Source organism: Solanum tuberosum, unplaced genomic scaffold (assembly GCF_000226075.1).
Source record: "Solanum tuberosum cultivar DM 1-3 516 R44 unplaced genomic scaffold, SolTub_3.0 scf00102, whole genome shotgun sequence".
Taxonomy (NCBI): Eukaryota; Viridiplantae; Streptophyta; class Magnoliopsida; order Solanales; family Solanaceae; genus Solanum; species Solanum tuberosum.
Genome location: NW_006239028.1, coordinates 943,478 through 954,269, shown reverse-complemented (window position 1 = coordinate 954,269; position 10,792 = coordinate 943,478). Strand labels below are relative to the sequence as shown.

Below are 10,792 nucleotides of genomic sequence, written 5' to 3'. Positions count from 1 at the left end.
GGGGGGGGGGGGGGGTACTTATGCATTTTCCCTAAAATTTATCTTAGATGCCTCAATTTTATTTTATAGATACAAAAATTAGATTATAATATAGCCGCAAAAAAATGATAAGCAAGTATATGTATAAGGGAGATATTTAAAACTCAAAATTAGCCGTTCACAAGTAAAAAAAATCATGTATAAAGAATATCAAATATACCTTGAGCTTTGCTAGAAGAATCATATATAGGAATTCAAAACAAAATATAGTTTGTGTTTCCAACTACACCCTTGTATTAAAGAACTACTTCCTTTAAATAGTACTCGACTCTCAAGAAAAATCTAATTAAAAGGGATAACTTAGTAAACTATATCTTTTATTTGTTATTTTTCTTAATAAGTGTGAAATGATCAGCTAAAGTGACACTTATTTTATGACGGAGAGAGTATATTCAAAGTAATTTTTTCAACATAGGAGTTTGAGCCTTTGAGTAAGTCTTGCCTTCATTTTTGGATGAGGAATGACTAACAAATCTATTACATTCGATATTGCATTTGTATTTTTTTCCATTTTAGGATGTATTTATTGTCCAATTATTTTAATTGGAAAAGGGTCAAAATACCCTTAAAATATGTGAAATTGAACAAAAATGCACTCCATTAATAGTTTGATCTAAAAATGTCCTTATCGTTAATAGTTTGATCCAAAATTCATCTACCGCTAATAGTTTGGTTTAGAAATGTCTCTATAGAATTTTATGAAGGGTGTCCAAGTTAAAAATAATTTTTTTTTTGAAAAATGGATGCACCAAAAATCAAATTGTGTAATATTTAGATTTAATAGTTCATACCTTTAATTTAATATGTGTAAACGGATGAAACAAAAAGGAAAAAGGAGAAGAAGAAGAGATAAGCTTGTTCAATCTATAAAAAGAATCACTTTTGAGTATTAAGCTTATATAAAACTAAACAAATAGACACATTCGTCTTAGGTCATGACGTCCTACATGGCAATTTTGTGTCCTATGTAGTATTCTACATGTATTATGCCACGTAGATGTATGTGGCTACATGTTCAATTTCATATAAGCTTAAGTATCTACTTTTGTACACCTAAATTTGGAGGGCATAGATGTCCGCCAAAGCCAAGTTAAAGGTTTTTTTAAAAAAAGTTAAAGGGTATATTATTGTATTATGCCTTTATTTTTTACTATTTTTATGGACAAGATAATAATATGTTGCTAAGATTGTGAGATTACAATAATATTTGAAACTAAATATATAATGTATTTATTATCTGAACCATAGTCAAAGACTTTCTTTGGTTAGTTAAATCTCAGCAATCAAATCAAGAATTTGGGGAAAATGGAAAGGAGTCAAATCCAATAAATTAAAAGGTTATAAATTAGCTAACTTCCCCTCTTTTTTCTATGTAAAAGGAAGCAGCTAGAAAGAAGCATTTTATTAATTTCATGGAGATTTCTTACAACACAATTATAACAGCAATTTATGTTGCAGTTTTGTTGGTATATACATGGAAACTGTTGAATTGGGCATGGTTTAGGCCAAAAAAACTTGAGAAATACTTAAGAAAGAGTGGTCTTAAGGGAAATCCATACAAATTACTCTATGGAGATTTGAAGGAACTCACAGATAAACTCAATGAAGCCAAATCTAAGCCCATCAATTTCTCTGACGGTATAGCTCAAAGAATCAACCCTTTTTTCGCCAACGCCATCAATAAAAACGGTATGTTTCATTTATTCTTCTTTAAAGGAATAAATTTTTTCTATTCTTGTCTTTATGCAGTGTAATTTTTTGTAAAGAGGATCTAGATGAATCACTTTTTGGTACCCTAGCTCCATCCATGAGTTCAGAGGGCCGTGAACTCTCAAGTAGAGGCAGATCCAAGATTTGAAATTTATGGATTTTAATAGGGACCTTAAGTGTATATAAATGGATATACGATCAAACATTTATGGTTCCTAAAATACATATAATAAACAAGATCTTGACAAAAGCTACATAGTTCACATGAACCAATACGTTTTGTGGTTGCTCCTCCCCTGATCTCAACTAAAGACTATAGTTGACTGATGCAATTACCTAAGCAATTAGAGCCCTATGAATTCATAGTTGATAACTTACTTGCCTGTGTTTTCTTGCACCAAATCAGGCAAAGTAAAAAAGATGTATGGTTAACATGTCAACATATGTGCACTCTCGAAGTTGGAGTGCTTGCTTGTCAGTTGGGATTAAATTTGAGTGTATGTTGATGTATTTTGCCTCTTTTTTTTCTAATCGAAATGGATTACTCTCAGGTAAAAGTTCTTTTATGTGGCTAGGCCCATATCCAGTAGTGTTGATCACAGACCCTGAACATGTAAAGGAGATTTTGACAAAGAATTATGTGTACCAAAGGCAAACTCATCCCAATCCATTTGCCAAGAAATTGGCTCTAGGTCTTGCGAAGCTTGAGGAAGACAAATGGGCCAAACACAGAAAGATCATCCAACCTGCTTTCCAACTTGAGAAGTTAAAGGTTATATTCACTTCATATTCTTAGTACTAATAGATTTAGCAAACATTGGTAAATTTTCATGCTTAGAACTTAAGATAGCATATTGAAATGTCTTAACATTATGAAGTTGTCCGTTTATGTCCACGAGTGCAGTAACAAACAACGTGAAGTGGATTTAAAACAATGCAAGCATGCCACACCTGAGATTTGAACCTGAAATCTATAGCAACTTTTGAACCACCTTTTTGAGATTAATTTCTTTTGTACAGCATATGTTGCCAGCATTTTACCAGAGTTGTAGCGAAATGATAAGCAAATGGGAGGAGATTATTCCAAAGGAAACATCTTTCGAGCTCGATGTATGGCCAGACCTTCAATTAATTACCGCTGAAGTCATTTCTCGAACTGCATTTGGGAGTAGCTATGAAGAAGGGAGAATAGTATTTGAACTTCAGAAAGAACAAGCTGAGTATGTAATTAACATAATTCGTTCAGTTTATATACCAGGAACAAGGTATAACAATTTATTTGTGAAATTTCTACATAACATCGAAAACCACATGTTCATTCCTTTCTACTAAAAACACTTTTCTTGTTTGCTTTTAAATTTGTTTTGTTAGGTTCTTGCCTACTAAAAGGAACAAAAGAATGCTGGAAATCGAAAAGCAAGTCCAAACAACTATTAGACGTATCATCGACAAAAGATTGAGGGCAATGGAAGCAGGGGAAACTAGTAAAGATGACTTATTAGGCATATTACTTGAATCCAATATGAGAGAAATTGAACAACACAGAAGCAAAGATTTCGGAATAACAACAATTGAAATGATTGAAGAATGCAAGTTATTCTATTTTGCTGGACAAGAGACCGCTTCAGTGTTGCTCGTGTGGACAATGATTTTGTTGAGCCTACATCCAGAGTGGCAAGCACGTGCCAGAGAGGAGGTGTTGCAGGTCTTCGGAAATGAAAAACCGAATTCGGAAGGTCTAAGTCACCTCAAAATTGTAAGTACTTTCCACCAGTTCATTATGTAAGATAACTTAAAATAGCCCAAGATCACTGCATAGATCGAATTTTAAAGATGAAAAACACTGTAAAATCAACGATAAAATAAGTAGTTGTTATATCGTCTTGCCCATCATTAATGCCAAATTGTTCCCACTGAGATCAGATAAACCACATTTTCTATCGGCCTATTCCAGTCTCCTAGGGGCATTTACTCGGAGACTAAAAGATCTCTGAAAGGTATGACATCTAAATTTTGTAAGAAGTGAACTAATTCTACTTCCAACTTATCCAATACATTTTTCTTTCCTTAGATGACAATGATCTTGCACGAGACGTTAAGGCTATTCCCCTCAGTACCAACATATCGTAGAAGGAACAAACATGAAGTCAAATTAGGGGAGCTGAGTTTACCAGCTGGAGTGCTACTCATTATACCCACAATATTAATTCATTATGACAAGGAATTATGGGGTGAAGACGCGAAGGAATTCAAACCAGAAAGATTCAGTGAGGGAGTGTCAAAGGCAACAAAAGGACAGGTCTCGTTTATTCCATTTGGCGGGGGACCTCGAGTTTGCATCGGACAAAACTTTGCAATGATGGAGGCAAAAATGGCAATAGCAATGATATTACAAAAGTTCTCCTTCGAACTCTCTCCGTCTTATACACATGCTCCACTTGTGACAATTAATATTCATCCACAGTATGGTGCTCCTCTGCTTTTGCGCAAACTTTGAAATGGATGTTGCTCATATTTAATACCAATGGTGTTGTGTTCTCCTTGTTTCAGCACGAATACTTCTAAACTAGTCGGGTTATGGCTGAAATAATTCTTTTCCTATTTCAACATTGCAGTTTTGAATTGTTATCAATGTTCATGTTCACTTTCTTTTCACATTTCTTCTGTGGGTGAATTAGTTTAAACTTGTTATAATGCTCCATCGTGTCTCGTGAAGAGCTTACATCAGTGATTCCTAATTATGCAAGTCAAGCCTTTATGTCTTGTGCATATAGATTGTTCTCTCTCAGTCCTGCAAGTTTATTTCTACTTACAAGGAGAAAAACTGATTAAATCAGCAAAATTTCATGACTCACACCCCTGTGTTTATATCAAACCAAGATGTGGGTAAACACTACGGTGAAAAACTAGGATTCAACGTCCAAAACTCCTTTTTTTGTGTGTGACGTACATGAATATTTTGGTGATATGACTTCCGAAAAAACCTTTTTTGCGAATCCTTTAGGGAATCCTCCGTAAGGAGTCAGGGGAGAAGTTACGTACAGTGTCACCATTTTTAGAATGATTTTTGGGCATTTAGGGTCCAATTTACATGAATTAGGATATTTTCTCAGTTTTTTGTCTATATTAGTTAGCCATGAATATTTTGGTGATATGACTTTGAGAAAAAAAATTGTGAAACCTTTATGGAACTCTCCATAGAGAGTTGGAGGAGCAGTAAGTACAATCTCACCATTTTGAGAATCATTTTTGGGCATTTAGGGGCCAAATAACAAGATTATGCAATTTTCTCAGTTTTTCATGTGTGTTAGCACATGAATATTTTTGTGATATGGCTTCTGGACGAATTTCCTACGGAACCTTTATTAAACCCTCCATATGGAGTTGGGGAGAAGTACGTAGAGTCTCACTATTTTTGGAGTAATTTTTGGGTATTTAGGGACCAATATATAGGAATCAGAAAATTTTCTCAGTTTTTGTGTATGTTTGCACATGAATATTTTGGTGATATGACTTCTAGTTGATTTTTTTTGCGAAACCTTTATGGAACCCTTCGTAGAGAGTTGGGGGAGCAGTATGTACAATCTCACCATTTTTAGAGTTATTTTTGGGCATTAAGGGACTAATTAACAGGATTAGACAATTTTCTCAATTTTTCACGTGTGTTAAGCACATGAATATTTTTGTGACATAGCTTCGGGACGAAATTTTACGAAATCTTAATTAAACCCTCTGTAGGGAGTTGGGGAGCAGTACATAGAGTCTCACTAATTTTAGAGTGATTTTTGGGTATTTAGGGACCAATATATAGAAATCGGGCAATTTTCTTGTGTATGTTAGCACATGAATATTTTAGTAATATGGCTTTCGGATGAATTTTTTGCAAAATCTTAATGGAACCCTTCGTAGGGAGTTGAGGTTGTAGTAAGTATAATCACACCATTTATAGAGTGATTTTTGGGCATTTAGGGGTCAATTTACAAGTATTAGGTGATTTTTCTAAGTTTTTCGTGTGTGTTAGCTGACAATATTTGGTTATATGACTTTTGAAAGATTTTTTTGCGAAACTTTTATGAAACCCTCCGTAGGGAGTTGGGGGAGTAGTACGTACAGTCTCACCATTTTTAGAGTGATTTTTGGGCATTTAGAGTCCAATTTATAAAAACTAGGTGATTTTCTCAGTATTTTGTGTGTTACCTCATAAATACTTTGGTGATGTGATTTCCGGATAAATTTTTTGTGAAATCTTTATGGAACCCTCCGTAGGGATTTGACGGAACAGTATGTACAACCTTAGCATTTTTAGAGGATTTTTTTTGTATTTAGGGAACAATTTACATGAATTAGGCATAATGCATAAATATGCCATTTACTTGGCTTCAACTTGCATCTATGCCCTCCAACTTTGAGTGTGCACAAGTAGACACTTAAACTTGTATAAAATTAAATAAATAGACACATTCGTCTTCCGTGACGTCATACATGACAATTTTGTGTCCTATGTGGCGTCCTACGTGTATTATGTCATGTAGGATGTGTTATATTTGTTTAATTTTATGCAAGTTAAGTGTCTACTTGTGCGCACACCCAAAGTTGAAGGGCATAGATTTCAGTTAAAGGACATGTTTATGTATTATGCCTTTTATTTTTTACTATATTTATGGACAAAATACTAATATGGTGCTAAAATTGTGAGATAACAATAATATTTGGAACTAAGTATGTATTTATTATCAGAACCATAGTGAAGGACTTTCTTTGGTTAATTAAATTATAGCATTAAATCTAACCTATGCCACATGTCCCAGTCAAAGAAAGGACTTTGGAAAAATGGAGAGGAGGCGGATCCAACAATGAAAGAAAGCAGCTAAAAAGAAGACTGTCATTAATTTCATGAAGATTTCTTACAACAGAATTATAGAAGCAATTTGTGTTGCAGTTTTGTTGGTATATACATGGAGAGTGTTGAATTGGGCATGGTTAAAGCCAAAGAAACTTGAAAAATACTTAAGAAAGAGTGGTCTTAAGGGAAATCCATACAAATTATACCATGGAGATTTGAAGGAATTCACAAATAAACTCAATGAAGCCAAATCTAAGCCTATCAATTTCTCTGATGATATAGCCCAAAGGCTCATCCCTTTTTTCTGTGACTCCATCAACAAAAATGGTATTTTCTTTTATTCTTCTTTAAAACAGTAAAAAAATTCTATTCTTGTATATATGTATGGTGTAATTTTTTTCTAAAGAGAATCCAGATGAATCACTTTTTGGTACCCTAGCTCCATCCATGAAAGAGGTCGCGAACTCCAAGTAGAGACAGATCCAAGATTTCAAATCTATGAATTTTAATATTTAACCGAATACACAGTGAAATATTTATTGGACTGAAGTTGGAGTGTTTATGAATTATGCTGTTTCTTTTTTCTAATCGAAAATTGATTACTCTCAGGTAAAAGTTCTTTTGTGTGGCTAGGCCCATATCCAGTAGTGTTGATTACAGATCCTGAACATGTAAAGGAGATTTTCACAAAGAATTATGTGTACCAAAAGGAAACTCATCCCAATCCATTTTCCAAGTTATTGGCTATAGGTCTTGCGAAGCTTGAGGAAGATAAATGGGCCAAACACCGAAAAATCATCAATCCTGCTTTCCAAACTGAGAAGTTAAAGGTTATATTCACTTCATATTCTTATTACTAATAAATATAGAAAACATTGGTAAATTTAACATTATGAAGGGATTCAAAAATTTATATCTATATGCCCAAAAACAATTGTTGTTACCCAATTCCAGTAGTTAATTTCCCGAAGAAGGGGTTTCAATTGAGGCCCCTTCAATATATGTAGCTCTGCTACTGATAACTAGTACTGGTTTTTGCGATTAATTTGTTTTGTACAGCATATGTTGCCAGCATTTTATCAGAGTTGTAGTGAAATAATAAGCAAATGGGAGGAGATTATTCCCAAGGAAACATCATTCGAGCTCGATGTATGGCCAGACCTTCAATTAATGACCGCTGAAGTCATTTCTCGAACTGCATTTGGGAGTAGCTATGAAGAAGGGAGAATAGTATTTGAACTTCAGAATGAACAAGCTGAGTATGTAACGGATATAAATCGTTCAATTTATATACCAGGATCAAGGTATAACAATTTATTTACATAATATGGAAAATGACATGTTCATTACTTTCTGCTAAAAAGACTTTTCTTGTTTGCATTTAAATTTGTTTTGTTAGGTTCTTGCCTACTAAAAGGTACAAAAGAATGCTGGAAATCGAAAAGCAAGTCCAAACAACGATTAAGCGTATCATCGACAAAAGATTGAGGGCAATGGAAGCAGGGGAGACTAGTAAAAATGACTTATTAGGCATATTACTTGAATCCAATATGAAAGAAATTGAACAACACGGAAGCAAAGATTTCGGAATGACAACAACTGAAGTCATTGATGAATGCAAGTTTTTCTATTTTGCTGGACAAGAGACCACTGCAGTGTTGCTCGTCTGGACAATGATTTTGTTATGCCTACATCCAGAGTGGCAAGCACGTGCCAGAGAGGAGGCTTTGCAGGTCTTCGGAAATGAAAAACCAAATTTGGAAGGACTAAGTCGCCTCAAAATTGTAAGTACTTTCCACAAGTTTGTTATGTATGACAACTTAAAATAGCCCAAGATCACTGCATAGATCAACTTTCAAAGATGAACAACACTGTAAAATCAAGATAAAACAAGTAGCTGTTAAATCGTCTTGCCCATCATTAATGCCAAATTGTTCCAACTGAGAGCAGATTAAAATATATTAGGAAGGCATGACATCTAGATTTTGTAAGAAATGAACTAATTCTACTTCCAACTTATCCAATACATGTTTCTTTCCATACATAGGTGACAATGATCTTGCATGAGACGTTAAGACTATTCCCCCCAGTACCAACATATCGTAGAAGGAACAAACATGAAGTCAAATTAGGGGAGCTGAGTCTACCAGCTGGAGTGCTACTTGTTATACCCGCAATATTAATTCATTATGACAAGGAATTATGGGGTGAAGACGCAAAGGAATTCAAACCAGAAAGATTCAGTGAAGGAGTGTCAAAGGCAACAAAAGGACGCATCTCGTTTATTCCATTTACCGGGGGACCTCGAGTTTGCATCGGACAAAACTTTGCAATGATGGAAGCAAAAATTGGAATAGCAATGATATTACAAAAGTTCTCCTTCGAACTCTCTCCGTCTTATGCACATGCTCCATTTGCAACAATCACTATTCATCCACAGTATGGTGCTCCTCTGCTTATGCGCAAACTTTGAAATGGATGTTTCTCATATTTAAGATCAATGGTATTGTGTTCTCCGTGTTTCAGCTCGAATACTATTAAACTAGTCGGGTTATGGCTGAAATCGCTCTTTTCCTATTTCAACATTGCAGTGTTGAATTGTTATCAATGTTGTTCACTTTCTTTTCACATTTCTTCTGTGGGTGAATTAGTTTGAACTTTTTATAATGCTCCATCATGTCTCGCGAAGAGTTTACATCAGTGGTTCCTGTTTATGAAAGTCAAGCCTTTATGTCTTGTGCATATAGTTTGTTCAGTCCTGCAAGTTTATTTCTACTTATAAGGAGAAAATTTGATTAAATCAGCAAAATTTCATGACTCACACCCTGTGTTTATATCAAACCAAGATGTGGGTAAGCAATACGATGAAAAATCCCATGACTCGCACCCCTGTGTTTACCCATGCTTCTATCCCATCATTTGTCGTATCAATCAGACTAATGAATTCAACATTTTTGCTAATAGTGCTCACCCATGATGGCTTTTCCCAACCAAAGTCGGCTTCATAGCAGAGGAATCTACACAAACTCATTTAACTCCTTTCAGGACTGATTTGCGTCAAGAGTAGCAAGTCCAGGGGTATCTTTGTTCTCCCTCAAATTCATTGCTAATAATAAAGTCGAGTCCCTTGAATGTCCATGTTTTGCTGAGGAAATACCCGTAAGGATCTTCCATATTAATGACATAATAACAACCATCACTCGATTAGATTTCACTGTTAAGGCACTACTTGAGTCAATTTTTGTAAGGTAAGGCCTAGCCCCCCTTGCTTGTCACGCTGAGGATTTTATTTTATTATTAATAAAAGGCCACTAAACACTCTATCTAGTGGTATAAATTATTATTTTTTGGTGGAAATTGCAGAATTTTTTTAAAAAGAAGCAGGATCCAACAAATTAAAAGGTTATAAATTAGCTAATTCACCTCTTTTTTCTATGTAAAAGGAAGCAGCTATAGAAAGAAGCTACTGGAATGTATGCGTCCACTGGTCTAAATGGGACCAGGTCCTCAGCACAGTTACAATAACAGAAAATAAACAACGTGCTGAAAATAAAGATTGCACAACAACTTTACGTGGAAACCTCCTTGCTCAAGGGAGTAAAACCACGACCTGGCCTGCCAGGACTTTTCAAAAAACTGCTTTCACTAATCTTCTCAAGCAAAAGTAAAAACAAGTTTACAAACTGAGATTAGCCTACTAATCCCAACTCTAAGCAATACTTCCTATTACTTAGATGAGCCAGAGCAGATACAACACTGCCCACTAAGCTATCACCCCTAGATAACTTAGACTTTGCTAAGCGGATACCACACCACCCACTAAATCAACTAGCTCCTAGATGACTTAGAATTTAACTAAGCAGCAACCAATGCTGCCCACTAAATCAGTTAGCCTCAACTGACTTAGACTTTTACAACGAACACAAGAATCTGAATCCTTTATAGATTAGGAACAGATTTACAATATAAGCACGGAAGTAAAACTCCTAAGACACACTCTGACGCTTGCAGCTCGATCAAGTCCTTGTTGTGCTTGTCTGAGAATACTTCACCAAGATAGTCTTTGCTTGTATACTTGAGAATTTTCAAGATGCAAAAACCTATAAAATGATAGACACAAAACTCAAACTCAACAAAGATGCTTCAGCCCTTTATCAGATCCTTTTGTTGAGTGTAAGTATCGTTCTACCTTGAAGATGG

The 10,792-nt window shown here is 34.9% G+C and overlaps 2 protein-coding genes and 1 pseudogene across 2 annotated transcripts; all 3 read left to right on the top strand.

Moving 5' to 3' along the window:
- Positions 1–1,451: 1,451 nt before the first annotated feature.
- LOC102586823 (cytochrome P450 CYP72A219-like) overlaps positions 1,452–10,792 on the top strand; it is a 26,582-nt pseudogene continuing 17,241 nt past the window's right edge.
- On the top strand, positions 3,806–4,284 carry LOC102586160 (cytochrome P450 CYP72A219-like). Its single transcript, XM_015309404.1, has one exon. The coding sequence runs from the start codon at positions 3,821–3,823 to the stop codon at positions 4,244–4,246; it is 426 nt and encodes a 141-aa protein (XP_015164890.1). The 5' UTR covers positions 3,806–3,820; the 3' UTR covers positions 4,247–4,284.
- On the top strand, positions 6,643–9,169 carry LOC102586491 (cytochrome P450 CYP72A219-like). The gene is made up of 5 exons (XM_006348848.2): positions 6,643–6,919; positions 7,202–7,422; positions 7,652–7,896; positions 7,992–8,376; positions 8,640–9,169. Exons 1-5 carry the CDS (start codon positions 6,643–6,645, stop codon positions 9,063–9,065), a joined length of 1,554 nt encoding a protein of 517 aa, XP_006348910.1. The 3' UTR covers positions 9,066–9,169.